This window comes from Rhinatrema bivittatum, chromosome 16, assembly GCF_901001135.1.
Source record: "Rhinatrema bivittatum chromosome 16, aRhiBiv1.1, whole genome shotgun sequence".
NCBI classification, from domain to species: domain Eukaryota; kingdom Metazoa; phylum Chordata; class Amphibia; order Gymnophiona; family Rhinatrematidae; genus Rhinatrema; species Rhinatrema bivittatum.
The window spans coordinates 26,737,725-26,763,871 of record NC_042630.1 but is presented as its reverse complement, the minus strand read 5'-3'; the positions used below and the strand labels follow the sequence as shown (position 1 = coordinate 26,763,871).

The 26,147-nt window shown below is 50.0% G+C and overlaps 1 protein-coding gene across 4 annotated transcripts in view; it reads right to left on the bottom strand.

Annotated features, from left to right (window-relative positions):
* Window positions 1–26,147, bottom strand: part of POGZ (pogo transposable element derived with ZNF domain) — a 62,193-nt gene that overhangs the window by 15,398 nt on the left and 20,648 nt on the right. For 3 of the 4 annotated variants that reach the window (XM_029580277.1, XM_029580280.1, XM_029580279.1), the window contains exons 2-11: window positions 22,020–22,144; window positions 21,590–21,748; window positions 20,935–21,110; window positions 19,652–19,769; window positions 18,835–19,128; window positions 18,540–18,731; window positions 18,031–18,140; window positions 12,152–12,480; window positions 11,908–12,062; window positions 4,268–4,368 (exon numbers count right to left, since the gene is read on the bottom strand). In XM_029580277.1, the coding sequence (XP_029436137.1) occupies window positions 4,268–4,368; window positions 11,908–12,062; window positions 12,152–12,480; window positions 18,031–18,140; window positions 18,540–18,731; window positions 18,835–19,128; window positions 19,652–19,769; window positions 20,935–21,110; window positions 21,590–21,748; window positions 22,020–22,140 (1,755 nt within the window). In that variant the 5' untranslated portion in view covers window positions 22,141–22,144. The remainder of the gene's footprint in view (window positions 1–4,267; window positions 4,369–11,907; window positions 12,063–12,151; window positions 12,481–18,030; window positions 18,141–18,539; window positions 18,732–18,834; window positions 19,129–19,651; window positions 19,770–20,934; window positions 21,111–21,589; window positions 21,749–22,019; window positions 22,145–26,147) is intronic. The other variant, XM_029580278.1, reaches the window with a different exon arrangement.

Genomic DNA, 26,147 nt, shown 5'->3' with positions numbered 1-26,147 from the left:
AAGGTCCAAGGAACTTCTACAGATAGAAGATCCAATCTCTGATGTAGGCACCACGAGTCAAAGAGCCTCCATACCCTGACATATGCCAGAGACGTAGAGGGTCTCGAGCCTGGAGAAGAGTAGAAATAACCTGTTCTGAATAGCCTTTCAGACACAACCACCGCCTCTCAAAAGCCAAGCCACGAGACAGAAGGGATCCTCCTGATCCAAAAATATGGGACCCTGCCAAAGCAAGTGTGGCAGATGGGCCAACCTGAGGGGGTCCCTCTACTGCAGATGCACCAGATCCGCGAACCACGGGCGCCACTAGCACCACTGACTCCAAATGCGACTCTATGCACTATAGAACTCACCCAACGAGTGGCCATGGGGAAACCACGTACAGAAGTATCCCTGTCGGCCAAGAGCACACCAGAGCATCCAGCCCCACTGAGTCTACCTCTCTTTTGCAACTGAAAAACCTCGCTGTCTTTGCGTTGGCCCGTGTCGCCATAAGATCCAACTGGGGAACACCCCATCTGGCACAGATGTGATCTCAAGCATCTGGGAAGAGCTCCCATTCTCCAGGATCCAACTGCTGAGGAAATCTGCCTGCACATTGTCCGCACTTGTGACTTGAGAAACTGCAATTCCCTCAAGATGGAGCTCTGTCCAACCAAACAACTGCTGAGCTTCCAGAGCCACTGAATAACTCTTCGTCCCTCCTTGTCAGTTGATGTATGCCACGGTCGTCACATTGTACGAGAAGATCCAAACCATCCTGCCTCTGACCCAGGGAAGGAAGGCCTCCAGCGCCCGTTGGACCGCCCTTTTTTCCAGGTGATTGATGGACCAGGACTTCTCTGCTGACCAAAGCCCCAGGCACACCGTTCCCCAATCCTTGAGACTGGTATCCGTGGTCACCACCACCCAGTCTGGAGTCTACAGATCCATTCCATTTTCCAGGTTGTGACATGTCATCCACCACGATACTGGACCTGGTTTCTCGTAGAAACAGCAAAGGTAGATGATACTCCTTTGACAAGGGATTCCACCTAGACAACAGCACGTGCTGTAATGGTCTCGTGTGCACAGAGGCCCACGAAACAAATCCAATCTGGAAGCCATGGAACCCATGACCTGCAAATAATCACAGATTGTTAGCACCAACAGCCAAAGCAGACACGTCACCTGCACCTGTAACTTCGTCAACTTGTCCAAGGTCAGAAACACTCTGCCCTTCTGGGTATCGAAATCGCCCCCAGATACGCCAATGACTGGGTAGGCACCAGGTGCTCTTCACCACATTTATTACCCAACCCAGCGACCACAAGGTGTCCATAACTCCCTGGAGAGACCGTACGCACTCCTCCTCTGTCTTCGCATGAATGAGCCAATCGTCCGGATAGAGATGTATCAAAACCCCTTCTCGTCAAAGAGCTGCTGCCACCACCTTCATGAAGGTTCATGGTGCCATGGCCAATCCGAAGGGAAGAGCTCGAAAAGCTACCTCAACACCATGAACCGAAGGAACCTTTAATGGTCTTTTCGAATGGGAATATGGAGGTCCAACAACGCCAAGAACTCTCAAAGTTCACAACGACTCCATTCGAAAAAGCGGAACCCTCAGGACCCTGTTCAATTTTTCCAAGTTGAGAATGGGAAAAAACGTTCCTTCCTGCTTGGGAACTACAAAATAAATGGAGTACCTTTCCCGCCCCTGCTCTTCCCGTGGGATGGGAACTATCGGGTTTAAACTTAACAACCTCTGCAGAATCTCCCATACTGACTCTCACTTGCTTCGAGAGGCAACGTGGGACTCCAAAAAGGCTTCCATGACAGTGCATGAAAATTCTAGAGCATACTGTCTCTCACCACCTCTAAAACACAATGGTCCAAGGTAATCTTGGCCCACTCCTCGTAAAAGCTGGACAATCTGCCCCCTACTGCTCTACAGAGGAATAGGCGATGCTGGCTTCATTATGAACACTTTCCACCACTGGCCCCCTTGGCCAGCAACATCCCTGGAAGCCCTGCAGAAGCCTCGAAACGACTGCTGCCGTCCTACCGACCACTTCACCCCCTCACCAGAGGAGGACTTGCCTGATCGGAAGATACGCTACTCTCAAAAATTGGACGGAGATGGAAAATTCTTCCTGCTAGTTTCCTTATCCTTAGGCAACCTGTTCCCTTTGGACTCCCCCAAAGTCTTCATCAGCTAATCCAAATCTTCCCCAAAAAGGAGTTTCCTTTAAGGGGAAGATTACACAACTGGGCCTTGGACCTCGTCAGCCGACCAATTTCACAACCACAAAAACCTGCGAGCTGCTATTGCCAAGACCATGCTCCTGGTCAAAGTGTGCACTAAGTCATAAAGCGCATCCGCTACATAAGCAGTTCCAGCCTCTAAGCACACCGACTGCAGAGTACTGACATCCCCTGAAGAGGCTTGCTCCTGTGCCTTCCGCACCCAACACAAATAGGCCCTCTGCATCATACTGCCACAAATCATGGCCTGGAGACTGAAAGCGGAAACTTCGAACAGCTGCTTCAATTGAATCTCCAACTAACGTCCTGAACATACTTCAGAGTGGCAGCCCCCACCATCGGGACTGCTCATCTTCTTGGTAACCGCTGAAACTGCAGCATCTACCTTAGGCACCTGCAGGAGCTCCAAGGTTTCCTCCATCAAGGGGTAAAGCTTAGCCATGGCCCTGTCAACTTTTAGACCTGCTTCTGGAAAGTTCCACTTCTGGTTCACCAACTTCTGAATCTTCTTAGGCAAGGGAAAGGCACTAGGAGGGCCCCACAGCCCATCCAAGACTGGATTCACGCCCTCATTATCCGACTCCTCCTGAGTCACTTTAACCCCCAGTTCCTGCAACACCTGAGGAATAAGGGGCCACAATATTTTCTTCTTAAACAAGCAGACCACCCTAGGGTCATCTCCTTCTGACACCAGAAGCTCGTCCAGATCAGGATCATCCTTATTCACATCCGGGTCCACACTGCCTCAGGTACAAACTTTGCCCTGTCGAGGTACCTTCATCTCCCACCAGGCAGCCAGTGCACAGGGACCAACTGCTGAGCTGCGTGGACCATTGATTGCAGAGACTGGTACATGTGGCTTTGGCGCCATAAGCTACGCGGTCCACTCGAAAAAGCAGCAGGCCACACACGTGGCTGAAATGTCAGACCGCGCTGTAAATTCGGCCTAGGCGTCACACGGAAGAAGGCGCGAGACCTCAGCCGCAGTCAAAAACACAGCTTGGCGGTGCATGAGAAAAACTTAAGCCGTAGTCGCAGCTGACAAACTACCACCCCGATGCAAACAACGGCCCGACAGAGGCCTCCCTCAAACCCCCAGGAAGAAGGGCAACCACCCCAAGTTTCCCCTCCTGCAAGTGCAGAGAGCTCCCGCTATCCCTGGTGCACTCACCACCATGCCCAGACTGCTCCTTGAACCGCTGCAAGGGAGGTTTTATTGATTTATTTTTTCAACAAAACTTAACAGCACCAAAAAACAAGGTACTTTGCTGACAGGATGGTGAACTCTCAGGAGGAGTCCTCGGAGGTCATGAGGGAGCCAGTCCCCTGGCTATCAGGACCTCTGGCAAGCCAAGGACGAACACCAGGCAGGGGTTCCCAAACTCCTGGTCGCCCTGCTCCACCTGAGGGATGATCTACAAAGGAGCTTTACACCTCAGGAAGCCTCAGCCAAACTTCTAAAGTTTTCTCTACCTTTTTTTTTTTGGTCAGACTGCAGGTTTGCACCTCTACCATCTGCTGGAGACAGAGAAATACTGAGAGACTGCAGGTGGCACTATTGGTTATGTAGGAGTGCCTCAAAGGTTTTGTTCTCTGCCTCCATCTGCTAGTAGGGCTGCAAAATCCACTTGTCCGGATTTATCTGGGTATGAACAGGAAAAGCCAATTTCTTTGATAGACACAATTTACAAGGGGCATTATTCAGTGTGGGTGGCCTTGCTTTCCCAGGGAGAGACAACTCAAGCTCCAACAATCTGGGTGATGGCAAATCACGGTGTTCTCAGAGCTACTTGCACACCCAAGATCAAGCCAATAACAGAAGGGAGAAAACAGAAATCAGAGGAAATATGAGGTGTGCTAGCTCTTCCCTTCCATGAGGCGGCCCACACTATACCCTCCTTTTGGGTGTTCTTCGCTGGTACCATCATAACTTGCAAACTTTGTGATCTTATGGCTAACCTGCATGCTCTGTAGCACAATATTCCTCTCCACGCGATAGCGTGGCTGCCACTCACTGTACCTGACACACGTATGGCATCTCCCCAGGTTTGTGTGTGTCTTTCATGTGCTGTAGAAAGAGAGGCTCACTGTCAAATGCCCACTCACAGATCTTGCATTTTGCTGTAAAGAGAAAAAGGAGCATTACATGTCACCAGCTGAGGACCCTCACGTTGACCACCTAGCTTCTAAAATAACATTTACATGCTCTTAAAAAGTCTTCCCTGCCACCCAAGGAGCTAACAGTTATCTTGCCCATCACACGGGGATCAACTACAGACAAGCTTCAAATCAGGAAAGTGTTCACGACATCAGACAAATGCTGAACCATAAGAAAATTATTCCTTACCTGCTAATTTTTGTTCCTGTAGTACCACAGATCAGTCCAGACAGTGGGTTATGTCCCCCTTCCAGCAGATGGCGTCAGAGAAACTTCGAAGGGTGCTCCCATATAAGCTAGTGCACCCTCTGTCACCATTCAGTATTAAGAATATCAAAGCCTGAAGAGACAAGATGGATGGACGGATCAAGGTATAAAACCCTTTCAACTTGAACAACTGTACAGTGTGTACTAAACTTTAAGAGGCAACTAAAGTTGCAAAATGAACCATGAAACAGCCACTAAACACGTGGTATACTGAAAACAATTTGAGCAGAGAGACAATCCCAATCCCATAAATCCTTAGGGTGGGCGTCTGGACTGATCCGTGGTACTACAGGAACAAAAATTAACAGGTAAGGAATAATTTTCTTTTCCCTGTACGTACCCGGATCAGTCCAGACAGTGGGATGTACCAAAGCTTCCCTACTTAGGGTGGGCCCCGGATAGCCCTGCTCGAATGACCCAATTGCCAAAGGAGCCGAAAAACCGGTTGCAAAAGTATGTAAAGACTTCCAGATGGCTGCTCGGCATATCTCCTGAGGCGAAACGGATTGACTCTCCGCCCAGGATGCCACGTGAGCACAGAGGGAATGGGCCTTGATGCCCACCGGAGGCTGTCGACCGGCACCAATATATGCTGAGGCGATGGCCTCTTTCAGCCAGCGAGCAATGGTGGGTTTCGAAGCCTTGGCCCCCTTCAAAGTACAAAAAGATGATCCGACAAGCGAAAATCATTTGTGGCCTCCAGATAGCGAATGAGGATGCGCTTAATATCAAGCTTGCGTAGCTCACGGGAATCGACAGTTGAATAAATAAGAAGGGAGTTCCACCATCTGATTCCTATGGAAAGCGGAAACAACCTTGGGCGGGAAAGAGGGCACCGTGCGCAAGGAAACTCCTGAATCCATGAAACGGAGATAGGGCTCCCTGCACAATAGCGCCTAAAGCTCCAAAATCCTGTGGGCAGAGCAAATAGCCACCAGGAAGACTGTCTTGAGCGTAAGATCCTTGAGGGTAGCGGCTGGTAGCGGTTCGAAAGGTGGGCTGCCTAGAATTCAAAGAACTAAGTTGAGTCTCCATGTGGACACGGAGCGTGTACTGGAGGCTTCACGTGTTTCACTCCCTTGAGAAATCGGACGATGTCCGGGTGAGAGGAAAGGAGGGTTCCCTCCCGGTGCTGGATCAGGGAACAGAGGGCAGCCACCTGCACCCTCAGGGAATTGTAGGCCAATCCTTTTTCCAGGCCCTGTTGCAGGAACGACAGTATCTGAGCCACTGAGGCGCTCCGCAGCGAGACGGGTCCGGAGCCACACCAGGTCTCGAAGACCTTCCAAACTTGGACATAGGCAATGGACATAGAGGTCATCCTAGCCTTGAGAAGGGTCGGGATCACGGCCTCCGGGTATCCTCGTTTTCTCAGCCTGCGCCTCTCAAAATGTAGGCCGCAAGACAGAAGCGATCTGCCTGGTCGAAAAATACCAGACCCTGGCGCAGTAAATGTGGTAGATGTCCCAGGTGAAGAGGCCGTCCACTGCGAGGTTGACCAAGTCTGCAAACCACGGCCGACATGGCCATCCTGGCACCACCAGAATTACTGGACCGTGGTGACTCTCTTCGGATTACCTTTCCCACCAGGGGCCATGGTGGAAACATGTAGAGGAGAATGTGCTGCGGCCAGGGAAGGACTAAGGCATCCACTCCCTCGCTCTCTTCTGCAGCTGAAGAATCGCGGAGCTTTGGCGTTCTGTGGAATGGCCATCAGGTCCAGGTGGGGAGACCCCCACCAACTGAATAGAACTGCCATTGCTTCCTTGGCGAGTTCCCACTCTCCAGGATCTATGTGTTGACGACTCAAGAAGTCAGCTTGAAAGTTGTCCACTCCTGCGATGTGAGAGGCTGCTAGGCGGGAAAGGTGGACTTCTGCTCAGGCCAGCAACTTGTCCGTCTCCCGAGAAACGGGATGACTCTTTGTCCCCCCTTGACGAATGATGTACGTTACTGTTGTTGCATTGTCTGACAAAATCCGAACCGCCCGACCCTGGACTAGGGGGAGAAAACGCTTCAACACCAGGTGTACTGCTCTGCTCTCCAAGCGATTGATCGGCCAGGATGCTTGTAACTCCGTCCACGTCCTCTGTGCCGATTGAGTCTGACAGACCGCTCTCCAACCGGAGTGACTGGCCTCTGTGGTGACAATCACCCACTGAGGGACTGCCAAGGTTACTCCCTTTAACAAATGACTGTCCTTGGTCCTCTCTGGCAGCAGGAGGATGGCCTGAAATTCCCGAGAAACCGGTTTTCAGCAGGAGAGCAAGGCTCTTTGCAGAGGACGCATATGCGCAAAAGCCCAAGGTACCAGATCGATAGTGGACGCCATAGTGCCCAGAACCTGAAGATAATCCCAGGCTGTGGGAAGAGAGAGCAAAATGAATCGCTGTATTTAATTATTTATTTTTAACTTTTACATACCGACATTCTTGCATCAAATGCAAATCATACCGGTTCACAATGAAACAGAATAAGCAGGAAATATGATTCCTTAGTCTAATACAATGAACATTTATAACAAAACAATTGTTAACAAGACAAAAAGTTAAAAAACTTGAAAAAAGGTTAATTAACAAAGGAAACATAAATAAAAAATGTAAAATAAACACAAAGGTTTGCACGAAGGGGTGCACAAAGGGGAGAACCCCTTTGTCGCGTGACGCCTGGTGGACTGGCGCCATTTACCGGCTCGAACGCTGAGCGTGGTGACGTCGGGGGGGGGGGGGCGCGGATCTCATTCTCACTGAGCTCTCAAACTTTCTTTGTTTCTTTGTATCTGGGAGATGAGAGCCCGGGCCCAATCCGGACGCAGCAGTACCTTGCCCACAGCTGTATTGAAGTCCAGGGACTGAGATGGAGTAAGGCTGCTCTTAGAGAAATTGACCACCCATCCGAGGGACTGAAGGAGATGCAACACTCTGTCTATCGCTCGTTGACACTGGACCAGGGTCTTCGCCTGGATGAGCCAATCGTCCAAATAGGGGTGGACCAGGATTCCCTCCCTCCTAAGGGCTGCCGCCACTACTATCATTACTTTGGTGAAGGTACGGGGGAGCTGTCGCCAGACCAAAGGGCAGGGCTTGGAATTGAAAATGCTGTCCCAGAATCTTTAAGCGAAGAAAGCGCTGATGCGTCTTGAGGATGGGAATGTGGAGATAAGCATCCGTCAGATCCAAGGAGGCCAGAAATTCTCCGCTGTGTACCGACACTATCACTGAGTGTAAGGTCTCCATCCTGAAGTGTGGGCTTTGTTGACCATCTTGAGATCCAGGATTGGACGGAAGGCGCCCTCCTTCTTGGGGACTACAAAGTAGACAGAGTAATGGCCGGCTCCCACTTCCGTCGGAGGATCCGGGCGAATTGCTCAGAGGGCCAGGAGCCTGTCGAGTGTCTGGCGTACTATGAGTTGTTTCTGTGGTGGTCCACAGGGAGAGAAGAGGAACCTGTCTCTTAGAGGACGAACAAAATCTAAAGCGTAACCGTGCTTTAGAATATCCAGGACCCACTGATCCGAGGTAATCTTGACCCACTCCTCGTGAAAGAGGGAGAGACAGCCCCATATCCTAGGGACCTAGGAGTGGGCCGGCACGGCCTCATTGTGAAGATTTGGGAGCTGCCCCCTGGGGAAGATTATCCCAGGCCGGTCTTCAGCCATGAAAGGAATGAGACCAAGACTGGGAACGCAAAGAGGGCGGACGAGAGGCAGCTGTTCTTGGTTGACGGAAACGTCTTTGGCTCCGGAAATGGCTTCTAGTGGAACCGAAGGTCCTAGCAGCCCGTGGGCGATCCTCCGGAAGCTTGTGGACCTTATTTATTTATTTAAAATCTTTTATATACCGTCGTTAAGTTATTTACCATCACAACGGTTTACAAGATGACACATATAGTAACATTAAGTATCTGAGTCGAATAAAAAGTTATAGAAGTGCCAAAAATGGTTCGGTAACAATGTGTATTCTAGTATACAATTATATGATGAGTTTGTTTGTCTTGTCCTTTGATACATGTGTCAGAGTTTAACTTACATGTAGGTCTCTCTTGCAATTCAAATTTTATCTAATGTTATCAGTGAGATATTGGGTAAAAACGACCTTTAAGCACAAAGTGTTTCTGATTGCTGAGTGTTTCTTTCATGATGCTTGCCTTTATTTAATTTCTCCGTTCTCTTTGTAAAACGCTTAAACAGCCATGTTTTTACATTTCCTTTAAATAGTTTGAAATTTTTCTGCAACCTTATTTCAAGAGGCATTGAATTCCATAAGTTGGGTCCCACTAAAGACAAGGCTTGCTCCCTGACTTGTATAAGTCGTGCTGTCTTAACAGAGGGTACAGTCAGTAGCGCTTTGTTTGCTGATCTCAGATTTCTTTGTGGTACGTGTTATGTTTCATCATGAATTAATTTATGTATTGTGCATAGTGCTTTATATTGTACACTTTGCTCTATGAGAAACCGATGTAATTCAGCTAGTGTTTCAGTAATTTGGTCTCTTTTCTTTTTGCCTGTAAGTATTCTTGCAGCAGAATTTTGTAATATATGATATGGTATATGGTCATATATGTTAGTCATAATAATAAAGCATTACAGTAATTGGTGCTTGCAAAAATTATTGCTTGTAAGACTTCGAAAATTAGTCAGTGATAATAATGGTTTTAACTTTCTTAGAACCATTAAATTTGGCATATCCTTCTTTTACTTTGAGTGATATGTGTTGTTTAAGGTTCAATTCTGGGTCTATTATTACGCCAAGGTTACGTACTTTTTCAGCCAATTCTACTGTTTGATTGTTTTTAAGTATTATTGGTGTTTGGATTAGAGTTATATTTTTTCGTTCCAGGTGCAAGAATTCAGTTTTTTCAATATTTATCACTAGCTCCATTTGATTTAATAGTTGCTTGATTATATCCAGATAAATATTGGCCAGGTTTAGTGTTTTCTCAATTGTGTCATCGATGGGTAAAATTAGTTGTATGTCGTCTGCATATATGTAGTGTATAATTCCAAGACCTGCGAGTAGATGGCATAATGGTAACAGGTAAATATTAAATAATGTCGCTGATCCCTTATTCTCGCCCTTATTCTCGCCGAGTGACTTGATAATCTGGTCCAGATCATCTCCAAAGATTAATTTCCCTTTGAAGGGTAGGGAGCCCAACTGGGTCTTGGAGGAGGGATCCGCCGACCAGTTGCGGAGCCATAGGAGGCGTCTGGCTCAGACTGCTGAAACCATAGACCTGGCCAGAACTCGGAGCAGGTCATATAGCGCATCTGCCCCATATACTATCATGGCCTCCAGGGTGCTCGGCAGGAGACAGCTCTTGTGTACTGAGGAGCTGTTGGATCCATCGGAGTCCTGCCCATCGCATGAGGGAACTACAGATCGCCGCTCTGACGCCCAGAGCAGACTCCTCGAATACTCTCTTGAGATACACCTCGAGCTTTCTATCCTGCATATCCCATAGGGCAGCACCTCCCGACACTGGAATGGTAGTTCGTTTCGACACTGCAGATACCGCCGCGTCCACTTTGGGAACCTTGAGGAGCTCCAGAAAATCGTCTGGGAGGGAGTATAGCTTATCCATAGCTCTACCCACCTTGAGGGAGGCTTCAGGGGAATCCCATTCCCGGGACTCAACTGCAGTAGCGTAGGATGGGAAGGAAAAGACCTCGACGGTGGATGTAGACCTGAGAGCACAGGGTCCCCCTGCTCAACTGGTGGAGAAGGCCCTGGAGGGTCTTGTGGATCCTCAATATCCAATTCCTGCATGACATATGGGATGAGCGGATCCATCTCATCCCTCTGGAAGAGACGCAGTACCCGGGGATCATCCCCTTCCACCTGAACCAGAGAGGGTTCATCCAGGTCTGGGTCCGGGAGAGGGCCTTGAGGAAGAGAAGCCAAGCCCCCTGGAGGAAGATGGACCATGCAGACCCTGGAGGCACCTTGGTGAACCCCAGGTCCTGAGGCCCCCACTCCGTGAGGGCATCCCGGAGGCCCCAGGGGATCAGCCATCCTGCTCACCTTAGGAGGCGGCAGCCCTGTTGGATCTTGCTGCTGTCCTATTCTGGCCAGAGAGGCATTGTGCATTAAAAGCACAAAATCCACCGAAAATGGAGGTGGTCCAGAAGAAGGCCCCAAGGGGGGGTCTCCTGCGGGTGGACAAGGGTCCAGGGGGTTGACAGGGGTCAGGATCGGCAGCAGCACTGAAGAACAGGAGTCCGAATCGTCCCCTGGCTGCTCTGGAGCAGTCGTCTCAGAATCAAAGATGGCCACCGTTCCCGCGCATCAAGGCGCACCATTGTACGCGAACCTGCTCGTCCTGCCAGCCACGAAGAACCTTCCCCACCAGGGAGGCATCTCACACAGATCCCCTCGCGGGAGAGCCGGGCTCTCCGCACACTCAGCACCTCGAGGACCGCAGCATGGGACTGTGAGCTGAGCTGCCGCCGAATCGCTGGTGAGTGGCTGTGAGGAGCAGAGAAAAACCCCTCCCCAACCTGGCTGAATTGCTATTTACACCACACAGAGGAATGTCGCGTCTCTGTGGAGGCTGCCCCGAGGCGAAACGACTTCTCAGGGCAGCGGGTTGGCTCGGAAGAAAAAGGGGACCACCAACTTGCATCCCGGGGCTTACAAATCTAACCTGCAAGTAAGAAAGGTACAAAAACTTACCCCCACAAAGCAAATACAGCAATGGAGACTGAAAAACAGCTTTCTTCAAGTTAGATTGCTGGGCCCTAGACAAGAGTCTGAGCTTTCCCTGTCTTTTTTTTTTTTACTATCCTCTGTTAACCTTGATCCATCTTAAGATAGGAAGGACGCTAAGAAATAGAGAAAAGAGCACTAAATTTAGCTTTTCAGAAGTCTTAGCGGGGAACTAGAGTTCAGCCACTCTCATCTGCTGGAGTCAGAAGAATACTGAAGAATGACAGAGGGTGCACTAACTTATATGGGAGCACTCTTCGAAGTTTTCTCTGACTCCATCTGCTGGAAGGGGGATATAACCCACGGTCTGGACTGATCCGGGTACGTACAGGGAAAGAGGATTTCAGGAGCCACGGGGCCAGCTCGCTGTGCTATGACAGAGTGACACATCAGCTTTTACTGTCTCTTTTCATAAAAGCAGACACTACAAATGGAGACAGCAACGTGCTTCTGGTGCAGGCTGCAGTCTCTAGGTAATGCGGTAACAGACGAGTCCGTGGTGCAAGCAAGGAAAGTGAGAAAACTTACTAGTGGATTCATAGGAGCTGTGCACGCTCTCGAGGTGACACTGCAGCTGGAAGGGAGTGGTGAACTGCCGGTAGCAGTGCTGGCAGATGGTATGCCCGTCCACTTCGCCATTCTGCTGGTCCAGCTCCACGTGATGCTTCATGTGATTCATAAACCTGTGGGCAGGAAGAGAGAGCGTGCACGCCATTAGTGGATGTTCAGCTATGGTTGGGGGTGAGATAGGAAGCCCAGCTCAGATCCTCACCTGATGTTGTTTTTCAGCCTCTTTGTACAGTGTGGGCAGCGGAACGACGTCTGCACCTTGGGGAAGTTGTGTAACTGAGCCGCTCTGCCGTTGTCCCGACCGTAATAGAAATCGTCCACCAGCATAATGAGTTTGCTCTGAGAGTAATCGCTGGGGTTCTCAGCCTGTTCCAGCACTTTAGCAGACGGAGTCACAGATACTGGCGTGGACGGCGGTGCAGACACAGCTGCTGTCTTCTCTGGAGACGGAGGTTTCAGAGGTGGAATCAGCAGGTCGGGTTCTGGGGATTTTCCCTTCTTCATAAAATCAACCAGCTCAGGACAGCAGTACTGAAGGAAAAAGTTTATATAAAGTTCAGACCAAATAACCATATAAACAGGAGAGGTGCATTCATTGCTCCATTTGTTTCAGCAGTGCATGTATATCTGACAAATGGATAGTGGGCACACAAAAATGAATGGTGTGCACGTATCTACTCATTAAAGAGATATGCGCACACCATATGTTTCTGTGCACCCACGATCCATTCGTCAGTTACGCACATACTACCGAAATGAATGAAACGAATGGAGCAACAAATGCACATGCCTAAAACACACAGGCAATACGCTGCTCCCCACACGCAGCCATATAAACACATGCGCACAATACACTGTTCCTCATACACACAGCCATATAAACACAAGCACAAAACACTGCTCCCCACACATACACAGCCATAAAGGAAAATTGGGTCTTACCTGCTAATTTTCGTTCCTGTAATACCCACAGATCACTCCAGACCAGTGGGTTATGCACTCCCACCAGCAGATGGAGGCAGAGAACAAAACTTTGAGGCACTGCTATATACCAAGTGTGCCACATGCAGCTCCTCGGTATTGATTAATTCCCAAGCCAAGATACAACAGAAAAACTTTTAAACCCAATGAGGGCGAACAAGAAAAACCTCAAGGGTTGGATTCCCCCGAACCTGGAAACCCAGTTCTGGACCTTAGCCCATAACATTCAAAATGAAAGGAGAATATCCCTTATAGACTTCTTATATACAGCGACTAACTACCAGGCAAGTCAGTCTTTTGGCAGTTCTACCAGGGTGGGCCTCTGGACTGATCTGTGGTATTACAGGAATGAAAATTAGTAGGTAAGACCCAATTTTCCTTTCCTGGACTTCCCCTGATCAGTCCAGATACCAGTGGGATGTACCAAAGCCACACTACACCGGGCGGGAACCCAAAGACCCACTCCCAGAACACTTTCCCCAAAAACCACGTCCTCCGGTGCCCGTATATCCAAGCGGTAATGTCTTGTACAGGTATGCATAGAGGACCAGACTGCGGCCCTACATATTTCTTCAGGAGATACCAATTGACACTCCGCCCAGGAAGCACCTGCACTCTCATAGAATGTGCTTTTAAACCAGCTGGAATGGGCCGACCCTTGCCAATGTAGGCCGAACAAATGGTCTCCTTCAACCAGCGAGCCAACGAGGCCTTGGATGCCCTTCTCTCCCTTCTTCGGTCCCTCAAACAATACAAAAAAGTGGTCAGACTTCCGAAAGGAGTTAGTGACTTTCAAATAACGGATCAGGACCCAGCGAATATCCAACAGGTGAAGGTCTACACGATGACGAATCTCAAGACCAAGCCGGAAAACCGGGCAACTCCACAGATTGATTGACGTGGAAGGCAGATACCACTTTAGGCAAAAAGGAAGGCACCGTACGCAAAGACACCTTACCAGCAGAAATGCGTAGGAAAGGATCCCAACAGGAGAGAGCCTGCAGTTCTGAAATACGTCTATAGCAGAGCAAATGGCCACCACAAAAACAAAGTAAGGTCATTTAGGGAAGCATGTCCCAACGGTTAAAACGGCGGAGCACAAAGCACCTGTAAAACCAGGTTAAGATTCCAGTCCGGACACAATTTACGAACTGGAGAGCAAAGATGCTTTACCCCTTTTAGGAAGCGGACAACATCCGGATGGCTGGACAGGGGCTTGCTGCCTACCCCACCTGTTATGGCCGCCCGCCGCGGCAGCGCGCGACCGGGGCCGACTGTCATGGCGGCCGGTCGCGGCGGTCCGCGGCCGGGACCCGGCACTCACCCTCAGCGTCGGACCTCCAGGGGGACTCCTGCGGGTGCAGGGAGCCTCAGACGATGTTCCCCACGCGGCCAGGGCCGACAGGCGGCCGGCCGCAGGCTCCTGACTCCCTCCGTGGCTCCGCCCCCTTCCCGGACTGCCTAGGGCCGCGCGCGCGGCTGAAGACTATTATTAAAGGGGCCACGACAGGAAGTGTCGTGGCTCCCTTTTGCAGCACTTCCCCTGGATCCTGTATTTAACGGCAAGGTCTGTCCCTCAGACCTTGCCTTGGTATCGAGGTTAGTTTGGATCTGCGCTTTTGGTTCCTGGTTCTTCGTCCTGCTCCTGCTTTGCCTTCCCTGCTGCTTGATTCTTTTGGGTTTGGACTTCGGATTGGATTTGGACCCCTCTTGGACTCTGACTTCGGATTGGACTTGGATCTCGCTTTGGACTTTGATTCGGACTGGCTTTGGACCTCGCACTGGACCTTCGACCCTTGGACTGGCTTTGGACCACGATCTGGCTTTCGACCCCTGGACTGGCTGCGGACTACGTTTGTGTACCGACTCTGGGACCGGCTTGTTGGATTTTCCCTACTCCCCACATAGACCTTCTTACGACCTGCTGGAGGCGCCAGCCGTCTGGAAATCACGACCTGCAGGAGGCGCCTGCATCCAGACCACCTTCTGTCTTCTGTGTGTCGCCTAAGTCCCAGCGGCTGTGATCCTACGGGCTCCTCCTGGGGGTTTCACGTGCTTCCAGGGCGAAGTTCGAGCCACGTCGTCCACAGGCCTCGCCATCTGACGGTAGTAGTCATCGAGGAGTTTTCGTCCTTTATCTACCGCAGAAACAAGGGTCCACGAACCAGCTCGTAACACCACCCCTGCGACACCCTAGGGCTGAAACCTGGACCCGGAGGGAATTATAAGCCAAGCCTTTAGACAAGCCCTGCTGCAGAAAGGCCAAAATGTGAGGAATGGTCACAGAAAGCGGCATTACGCCTTGCTGATCACACAAGGCCTCAAACACTTTCCACACCCTGACATACGCCATTGAAGTGGAAGGGCATCTAGACTGAAGGAGGGTGGAAATCACCGGTTCCAAATAACCCTTCATGCATAACCGCCGCCTTTCAAAAGCCAAGCCGCGAGAGAGAAGTGATCCGATCCGAAAAGATGGGTCCCTGATGTAGAGCTCCGGAAGATGGGCCTGGCGTAACAGACTGTCTGTTGCTAACTGAATGAGATCTGCAAGCCAGGGATGCCGTGGCCACTCCGGAGTAATCAGGACTACTGAACCTGGATGTTCCTCTATGCGCCGAAGAACCCAACCGATGAGAGGCCAAGGGGGAAAGGCATACAGGAGAATCCCGATCAGCCACTTGCACACTAGGGTGTCCAGTCCTACCGACCTTTCTTGTGACTGAAGAACCTTGTTGACTTAGAGTTAGCTTGGGTTGCCATGAGATCCAGCTGGGGAACCCCCCCCCGACACAAATGTGATTCCAGGCCTCCCAGGACAGTTCCCACTCCCCGGGATCCAGCTGTTGTGAGCTGAGGAAGTCCGCCTGTACGTTGTCCACACGCGCTATGTGAGAGGCGGCGATTCCTTCCAGATGACACTCGGCCCAAGCAAAGAGGAGATGAGCGTCCCGAGCTACGGCCAGGCTCTTGTTTCCTCCCTGTCGGTTGAGGTATTCCACCCTGGTGGTGTTGTCCGAGAAGACGTGAACCATTCTTCCCCAAACCTGAGGCAGAAACACCACCAATGCCCTATGGACCGCTCTCGTCTCGAGGTGATTGATGGACCAGGACCACTCCACCAAGGACCAAGCGCCCTGGGGCCACATGACCCAGACACACTGCCCCCCAGCCTTGGAGACTTGCGTCCGTCAACACGACTACCCAATCCAGGACTTCGAGGAGCATGCCCTTCTGTAAGTTGGTCTCAGTCAACCAGCACTCCAGGCTAGAGCTGGCCTGCTTAGACAACTGTAACGGCAGCTGGTACTCCTCCAACACTGGGTTCCATCAAGATAGTAGCGCTCTCTGCAATGGACGCATGTGAGTGAAGGCCAATAGCACTAACTCCAACGTTGACACCATGGAGCCCAGAATCTGCAGATAGTCCCAAACTCTGGTGATCTGAAGATGTAGGAGGTGAAGCACTTGTTGCTGTAATTTGCTCATCCTGTCTGCTGTGAGGAACACCTTGCCCATCTGAGTGTCGAAATGAACTCCCAGATATTCCAGGGACTGTGATGGGGTCAGATGACCTTTTGCTCCATTGATCACCCAGTCTAGTGACTAGAGGAACTGCGGTACCTGGTGGACCGTGTGCAAGCAATCCTCCTCAGACTTTGCTCGAATCAGTCAATCATCGAGGTACGGGTGAACTAACACCCCCTCCCTTCTGGAGGGCCGCAGCCACGACCACCATCACCTTGGTAAAGGTGCGCTGAGCCATAGCCAAGCCGAAGGGGAGAGCCTGGAACTGGAAATATTGACCCAGAATCTTGAAACGCAAGAACTGCTGATGATCGATCCGAATCGGAATGTGGAGGCAGGCCTCTGTGAGATCCAAGGAGGCGAGGAATTCTCTTTTGCAGGCGGCCGCGATGACCATTCTTAGAGTCTCCATCCGAAAGCGCGGAACCCTCAAGCTCAAGTTCATCTGCTGTAGGTCCAGGGTGGGACAGAAGGCACCCTCTTTCTTTGGGACCACAAAATAAATGAAATACCGGCCTCTTCCCTGCTCGGCCAGCGGGACTGGGACAATCGCCTCCAGACCTTGCAACCTTTACAGAGTGTCCTCCACCGCAATCTGCTTGTTGCGGGAAATGCAGCGCGATTCCAGAAAGGCATCCTTGAGAGGGCGAGAAAATTCTAAGGCGTAGCTGTCCCTTATTATTTCCAGCACCCACTGATTGGAGGTGATTTTGACCCACTCCTTGTAAAACTGGGACAGCCTGCCCCGGACCACTACGCACGAGGAGTGGATGGGCCTGATCTCATTGGGCAGGCTTACCGGCCCCAGCTCCCTGGCTGGAGCCGCCTCTTGCAGACCTGTTGGATCCCTGAAAGGACTGCTGTCGAGCTGTGGACTGTCTGGAACCAGAGGAGGAGGGGGCACCCCTCCCAGACCTGAATCTCCGAGAGTCCCAAAAACGAGCCTGCGAAGCGAAGGACTTTTTGAAAGGCTTATCATCCTCGGGCAGCTTGTTACCCTTGGTGTCTCCCAGGGACTTCATAAGCTGATCTAGATCCTCACCAAAGAGAAGCATCCCCCGAAAGGGAAGATTACATAACAGATTTGGAGGATGCGCCCAGCGGTCACCCAGAGAGAGGCCTCGGGAACACTGAGGGAGCCAGTCCCCCGGCTATCAGGGGTCTTGGGTCACTCGGGCTATCAAGGTATCCAACCCCCCGGTTCGCCCGGCTCTACCCCAGAGATGGCCCCAAGACGGAACCTGGCACCTCGGGGAGCAAATAACTCCAAAGGACTCAGCCAAGAGCTGCACGTATGCACCACCACACCATCTGCTGGAAACAGAGAAATACTGAGGAGCTGCAGGTGGCACACTTGATATATAGCAGTGCCTCAAAGTTTTGTTCTCTGCCTCCATCTGCTGGTGGGAGTGCACAACCCACTGGTCTGGAGTGATCTGGGCATGTCCAAGAACTCCCTTCTAAAGGCAGAAACCACCTAACTTAGAACAAATCACAAACAGCATTGTGTACAAGGCACCATCATATAAAGCACATTCTGTGCGGTACGTGTCACTGCGAGCAGCCACTTACACACATGTGACCTCGCAGAGCTTCCGTGATTCTAAACTGGGAATTGCATCTTGGGCAGGCTTTCCGGCTGTCTGCATCAAATGGAGAAAGTGAAGGAGGAGGAGACGTGACTGGAAAGGAGAGAAAGAGACAGATCTGAATGTTCCTGTGAACATAAGATCACGAGACAAACCAGGCAAAGCCAGTACCAACATTTTCTCACATGCATCACCTTTAGTTACAAATCTGGTATTACACCTGAACAGGAAGGCGAAGGGATGAAGGTCAAGAGGCAAGAAATAGACAGAGGGAAAATCTGTTTTCCTTTCTCACGTGCCTAACATTGGAGTGGAGGAGAAGTGGGCTGTGAACCAGGGAGACCAGGGTTCAAATCCCACTGCCATTCCTTGTGACCTTGGGCAAGTCACTTTACTCTCCATTACCTCAGATACAAGCTTAGACCGTGCGCCCTCTGGTGACAGGGAAACACCTAAATGGCAGAATATAAATTAAATAACTGGACAGCTTACCTGTCATTGTGACGGGCTCAGAGGATGCCGATCTCTGCAACGTGCTGGCACTGCTGCTGTTCGTGATCAGAATCTGGCTCGGACTCTGGCTCAGGGCTGGCACGGTGTTCACTGTATTCACTTTTAACACATCGCTGCTGTTCTCGCCCGTCATCCCCGGTCGCTTCACGGTCACAAGACTCGCAATGCTGACTGCAAAACACAAAGTCAAACCACGAGAGAATGTGAAGAGCGGGCACCGGCACCCCCCTACAGGCTGGGATCTCGTTTTATCCTGGGCTGGCTGAGTTCTTACCAAGTTTGGGGTTGGTAGCTTGGCTGGTTTGACCAGGCTGCTGCATGGCAACTTGCCCAAGGGTTGGTGGTTGGGTTGATGCAGCGGAAGTGGTGGAGGTGCTGGGGGTGGGCTTGGTCTGCTGGCTCTGGGACTGCGGTACTGTGCTCCTGATGGTGAGCGTGGCAGGAATGACGGTAGTGAACGTGTTGGTGGTAGGTCGGATGGGCAGGGCTGTGCCAGGTCTCACCTGTGCCATCTGAGAGAAAACCTGGGGGACACCTACTGTTGGCTTCACAAATTGGGTGCCTGGAGCTAGAAAAAAAACAAACCAAGGAATCACCAATCGACTTTCAAAAGGTCTCCTCTGCTTTCCCCTTACCAGTGAGCATAAAGGAAGGGAAGGGACCAGATGACTCAGGTAACAGGGCAGGTCCTCTTCACAAAGCTCGAGGATGGTGAGAAGGTAAGGGGTCCTGGCCTGCACAAACCATCGTCAGCAGGCTCAGTTGTGTGCTATGGTCTTGTATTTCTCCCGCTCTGTAAGGAGGTGTGTCCTAGCCTGAGCACATCAGCTGCACGGTATGCTCACATCTGCTGCTACAGACTTTCACAGCTTTAGGGAAACAATGGTCATTGCCATCCCGACTGTGGTCCTGACAGACAGCAGCTTTTTTAGATTTGCCCCGACACTAAGGCAATGGCTTCTAGCAGGCCATGCGAGGTGACAGAACAGATTGGCTTCAAGTGGCCTGGGGGCGAAACCCTAAGCGCTCTACCCCCTATGTTGGTAACGATGGCCAGGATGGGTCCTGCTGAGAGGCCTCACCGTACTCACCAGGGACTAGCGTGATTGGTCGGACTGTCTGGCCCTGCTGCACATTCAGCACAATTCCAACCTGATTCATGGGGTTCATGGAATTCTGCAGCGGTCTCACATTTCTTACCGGAAATCCCTGCAATTTACCAAGACGACAAAAAATTAAATTCTGTACCACTGGAATTTAGGGAAAAAAAGCCCCTTTGAAATGTTTTATTTTTGGTCTGGCAGCTTCCTTCTGTTCCTCTGGACTGCCAGCTCAATCAAAACCAGGGCTGGAGTCGGCACCAGGAGCCTCTAAGTCACAATCACCCAGACATTTACCCTCTATTTTTATGTCTAACTCTGCCCAGCTATGGCAGCGACAGAAACCACAAAGAGCTGCTTCCCTGTGACCCTGGCTAACGTGAGTCCAGCCAACAGATGCCCCCCACTGAGCAAGGCCTACGCCTCCCTCCCCAGCATCCTCAGCCTGGCCTGGGAATCGCATCCAGATCTCTCCCACACCACTTGCCACCTCTGCCCCCCTCTCCCTAGGTCTAGATGTCCATTTCAGGGCACGTCTGACCTCCATATTCCACATGAGACAGCTGGGGGAGAGCGCTGAGCTTTGAAGGCAGGTTCTCCTGCAGCTCTTTTGCCGTGGTGCTGCTTGTTCACAGAACAGCATTGCCCAGGCAAAAGCCGTCTCTGCAACAAATAATCCAGGCTGCACAGCTCTCTCGGCTGTCACAAAGCTGCTTTTTGCCATCGCAGATGATCCTGCAGGGTTTTCCTCCAATTTTCTGCCGGCAGCACAGTTCCCCAATTTGGCTTTTTTTTTTTTATGTGCAAAATTTGGTTCCCTCCCTCCAGAACTGCCTCCTTTTTCATATCCAGTTGAAAGATACCTTGAAAAACAAAAGGCAACTTTTCCACCAAAACTCATCCTGCAGGCTCTCCCTCCTCTCTCTCCAGCACTTCAATCAGGATTTTTTTCTCCCAAATTGTCTTTTGCCCCAGTAACAGCCAACCATGATTCAAACTGCATGCGATCTAAATCCCAGACATAAAACACAACAACGAGAAAGGAGCAGACAGACCAAGATAAATGAAAAAGTATTATGAAAAGCGGTCAATACATGACCGTGTTAAAGACATCCATCCAGAGGCAAGACTGAATGACCCAGTAACATGGCTGATGGGGGCATGCACCAGCCAGAGTCCTATAGGCAGGGGGCACTTGTGACTGAAGAGTACAAAACCTCATTTCCAGGATATTGGGGGGCCTTGCAGGGAGCACCCGGGCGTGCAGCACTTGCCTGGGTTGTTATGAAGATGGGCTGAGTGGCAACAGGCGAGCTGGTCACATGGTTGGCGTTCTGCATGACTTGCACCGGGCGCAACATTGGCTGGGTCATCACCGTGCCCAGGCTAGAGGCCGCATTCTGGGTCAGGATCAGCGACTGTCCTCCTGACTGGACGATGGGCGTTGTACCTGAGAGTGGGGGAAGTGGAGAAGAAAGAAAAAAAAAAAACAGGAAGGTTTACTTTATGAAGGCAAAAAAAACTGGCAGGAATGAGTGGTGAATCCCAGGAGACTAAAATCCTATCAAGGGGGTACTGGTGCAGTCACTGGCAACGAGGCAGCCTGGAAATCCACACCTGCTGTTTATAGGCAAAGCTTCTGATCAGGAGCCCCTAAGTTAAACATTTCTGCTACCCTGGGATCAGACAGATTCCCACCCCACCCCCACCTGGGGAGGAAAGACAACGCAGATTGTACAGAAACAATTCTCTGGAGCTGTATCCTGCTCCGCTGGTAATTCTGACACAATCCAGGGTTTTGTTTACAAGCGTTCAGGGAGAAGGACATGTCACTCCAGAGAACAACTTCCATCAAAATGCTCGGTGTCAGCGCTTCTAGCAATGCCATCTCCATCCTTGGCACCTCTTACTTGTGGGTTTTCCCCTTACCGCTGTTGTTGGCGAAGAGGGTGAGCAGAGTCTTTTTGGCATTGTCGCTGCTCTGAGCCGCACTGTTACTGATGGACGTTGTGGTGGAGAGGTGGCTTCCCAGCGAGGTGTGTGCAACAATCGGCATGGGGGCGGGGACTGGCTGCAGGCTCACCGACACTAAAGAAAAAGAAACATTGCCTTGCTCCAATTGTATTTTGTTTTTAAAAGGACCGGCCATAAATCACCACCAGGTCCCCACAGAACTAACCCCCATAAAACATGCAATGGCCGCTTAAAATGCAGGAAAGAAGTGGGTTTTCTAAAGGTCGTAGCCGGAGTGACGCGGAGGGAATCTGACTTGCATTTTTTTTTTTTTAACAAGAAAGCGGTCGATTGGTTCTCACGGCTGCAAAGAGAGAGAGAGAGAGAGAAAGAGAGCTGTCATTACCTGTTGCCGTTTTATCCACAAAGCTATAATCTTCAACCACTGACTCTTCAATCACATCGGTCATCTTCTGCCATGGCTCCAGCTCCTCCTCCTCGCATTCCATAAACAGGTCCGTGTCCATCCTGCTGAAGAGCAAGACAATGGACGGGGTAAGGTAAGCAGAACGTCAAGTCCCAGATCACTCACAAACGACCATTTGTAGAAGCCCCCCCCTGTCCCTCCCAGGCCACATGCAACAGAGACTGCCACTCAACAGCAAACAGCCCAGTCGCTAAAGCTGCTTTCATCAGATGGGGGGAATCCTGTCCATAAATCCCCAATACCCTGCAGAGCACTCGTCAGACCCTCCCTTCTCAGGGAAGTACCTGAAATGTGAGGTTTGTCTTATCTACCCTTTCAAGGGCACAGTGGCCAACAGGGTGTTTCATAAGAACCAGAGCATGAAGTGTGTTCTGGGAGAAACACATCAGACTTAAAAGTCTTAGTTTGTGGTGCACTGTTCTGCTCAGGCAATAAATAAGTTATTCTGTGAGTTTGGGACAAAGGAACTGGAAAGTCACAAGTTCCTGGTTGCTGAAGGTCAGCAGAGAGAGAAACCTCTCACCGGTGCAACAAGTCACAAGAAAGGGTTCATTTTAGTCAGCAGCCCGCCAGGGGGGCTCAGCTCTTTAGCATGTGGAGAGAATGTGCAGTGCATGTTCTTCGAAGGACAAAGAATATTTTCAGAAATCAGCCAAACATTCTTCAGCAATCTCAGCAAAGCTTTCAAACTTGATTTTGTTAGCCTGAGATACAAAGTGGAAAGTGGAGCTCAAGGAATAAGCCTGTTCAAGGAAAGTGCAAAGAGTTCGCAACATGCAAAGCAGAAATGGGGATTTCCAGAAATCTGGTCACTGCCGTGTTAGTCCACTTGGATACATGGAAGCAAAGTGTCAGCAAACAAGCTGTAGGAGAGAGCTTTCTATTGGAAGAGAGGAAACCCTCAACCCTCACTGCTGGCCAATAAAAAGGCCTCACCTACAATTTGCTTTTTGATCCTTAATTTCACGTAATTAAAATAAGGACCCCCCAAGTCCATTGTGCACACTCACCACCACTTACAGGTAAGCAACTTTAAGAACATAAGAACATGCCATCCTGGGTCAGACTGAGGGTCCATCAACTCCAGCATCCTGTTCCCAACAGTGGCCAATCCAAGTTACAAGTACCAGGTAGGATTCCAAACAGTAGACAGATCCCAGGCTGCTAACTCCCAGGGATAAGTAGTTGTGTTTCCCAAGTCTATCTGGTTCACAATAAGTTATGGACTTGTCTAAACCTTTTTTAAACCCAGCTATGCTAGTTGTCCATACCACATCCTCCAGCAATGAATTCCAGAACATAATTGCGCAAGGAGTGAAAAAAAAAATTGTCTACGATTTGTTTTAAATGTGCTAATTACTAACTTTATGAAGCATCCACTGGTCTTTATAGTTTTTGAAAAAGTAAACAGATATATATTTAGCCGTTCTAGTCCTCTCATGATTTTACTATCCTCTATCATATCCCCCCTGAACAGCCCTAACCTCTTTAGCTCTTCCTCATAGGGGAGCCATTCCATAGGAAAATTGGTTCTTACCATATAATTTCCTTTCCTGTAGTACCACGGATCAGTCCAGGCTCCTGGATTTATTCATTCATGCCAGCAGATGGCATGGATGAATAAACCCAGGACTGATCCGGATGCATACAGGGAACCTCTTTTATTCTGGTTGCCCTTCTCTGCACAGTCTCCAGTACAACTAACTTTTTTGAGATGCGGCAACCAGAACTGCATACAGTATTCTTAGGTGTAGTTTCACCGTGGAGTGATACAGAGGTAATCTGACATTCTCCATTTTAGTCACTCGTTTCCTAATATTCTGTTTGTTTTTTGACTGCTGCCGCACAGTGAGCCGAGGATTTCAAAGTATTGTCCACGATGACGCCCAGATCCTTTTCCTGGGTTGTAATTCCTAATATGGAACCTAACATCATGTTACTACAGTGTGGATTATTTTTCCCTATATGCATCACCTTGCCCTTGTCCACATTAAATTTCATCTGCCATTTGGATGCACAATGTTCCACTCTTGCAAGATTCTCCTGTAATTTATCACAATCCACTTGTAATTTTATTACTTGAAATAATTTTGTGTCATCTGCAAATTTAATGAATTTACTCGTTGACCCCCTTTCCAGATCACTTATAAACATATAAAAAAGCACTAGTCACAGTACAGATCCATGAGGTTCTTCACTGTTTACCTCTCGCCTGTTGCGTCCGTCAGTCGCAGACGGCTGCGACCGCTCTGCCTTACCTCTTTTCTTCCCTTTTCCTCCTCCTTGGGCAAGATGGCTGCCTCGGCGTCTCCAGCTTGGCATGGGCGTTCCAGTCCGTCATGCTCACGCCCGTGGCCTCCTAGGGCACGCGCACATCTCCTACGCTCAAATACACGTCATGGCGGGAACCTCAGGGGCGTCCCCACCGCATGATGTCAATACCTCCGGGTATTTAAAGCCTCCGCTTCGCTACCACCTTTGAGTTAACAAGGACCGGTTTCAGCTACTCTGACTGCTTTAAGCTGCATGCTTAGACGCCGCTCTACACTCCAAGGGTCTCGCTCCTTTAGAAGCTCAAGACACCCGCTCCTCGGGGGTCTCTGGCTTCCATCACCCTTCAGGGCCTCTACTAACTGAGACAACCTCGGGGGTCTCTCTCTCTTATTCCTTTCAGGATCTCCGGACTATCAGGTACTTGCTCCTCGAGGGCCTACCAGTCTATGTATCCTGTACCACGGACCTTCAGTCCCACCATCTCACTACCAGGAAGACGCCTACGATCCGGTGCTGCAATTCCACCCACCAGGCTCAGCGTTGCCCGGGTCCCCATCTCTCTTGAACATCTGGGTGAGATTCTACATCTGAGACTGTTGAACGTATTGGCACCTCGCAGGCCTCAGTGCCTTACCTTCCTGCTTCATACCATCTATTTACAGCAGTACAATAAAGACTTCCATTCATTCCGTATTGGCTATCTGAGTTTAGCCTATCGCTGTGGTTCCCCACGGGGCCCCTCCCCGTGGGCGGAGTCATCTCCACAGCAACCAAGGGTCCACAATGCCACAAACACATCTCGCCACTGTGAAAACTGGCCTTTTAGTCTTACTCTCTGTGTCCTGTCTTTTAACCAGTTTGTAATCCACATAGGACATTGCCTCTAATCCCATGACTTTTCAATTTTCTCAGGAGTCTCTCATGAGGGACTTTGTCAAACGCCTTCTGAAATCCAAATACAATACATCCACTGGATCACCATTATCCACATGTTTATTAACCCCTTCAAAAATGTAGCAGATTTGTGAGGTAAGGCTTCCCTTTGGTAAATTCATGCTGGCTGTCCCCCATTTAACCAAGCCTTTCTATATGTTCCGTGATTTTATTCTTTAAAATAGTTTCCACGATTTTTCCAGGCACTGAAGTCAGGCTCACAGGTCTATAGTTTTCCAGATCACCCCTGGAGCCCTTTTTAAAGACTGGCATCGCATTTGGCTATCCTCCAATCTTCAGGCACAATAGATGATTTTAATAAGGTTACAAATCTGCAATTTCATTTTTGTTTAGTTCTTCCAGAACTCTGTGGTGTAAACCATCTGGTCCAGTCAATTTGCTACTCTTAGTCTGTCAATCTACCGTATTACATCATCCAGATTCACAATGATTTGTTTCAGTTCTTTTGAATCACCACTATTAAATACCATTTTTGGCACAGGTATCTCCCCGACATCCTCTTCAGTAAACACCAAAGCAAAATTTAATCTTTCCGCTATGTGCCCCTTTATCCCCTCAATCATCTAGTGGTCCTGCTGACTCCTTTGCAGGCTTCTTGCTACAGATATATTTTAAAAGGGTTTTATTATGAGTTTTTGCCTCTATGGGCTTAGCCTCAAACAGACTGTCACCCAAGCAGGGCACATTGGTGAACCTATCATGCACATTTTCACGGAGCCCTGAGGCTCTGAACCAGGCTATCTGCTATGGCCAACACTGATCCTCTGATAATTATCATATCAAAAGTTACCATATGTTCCTTGAACAAGGTGCTTGCCA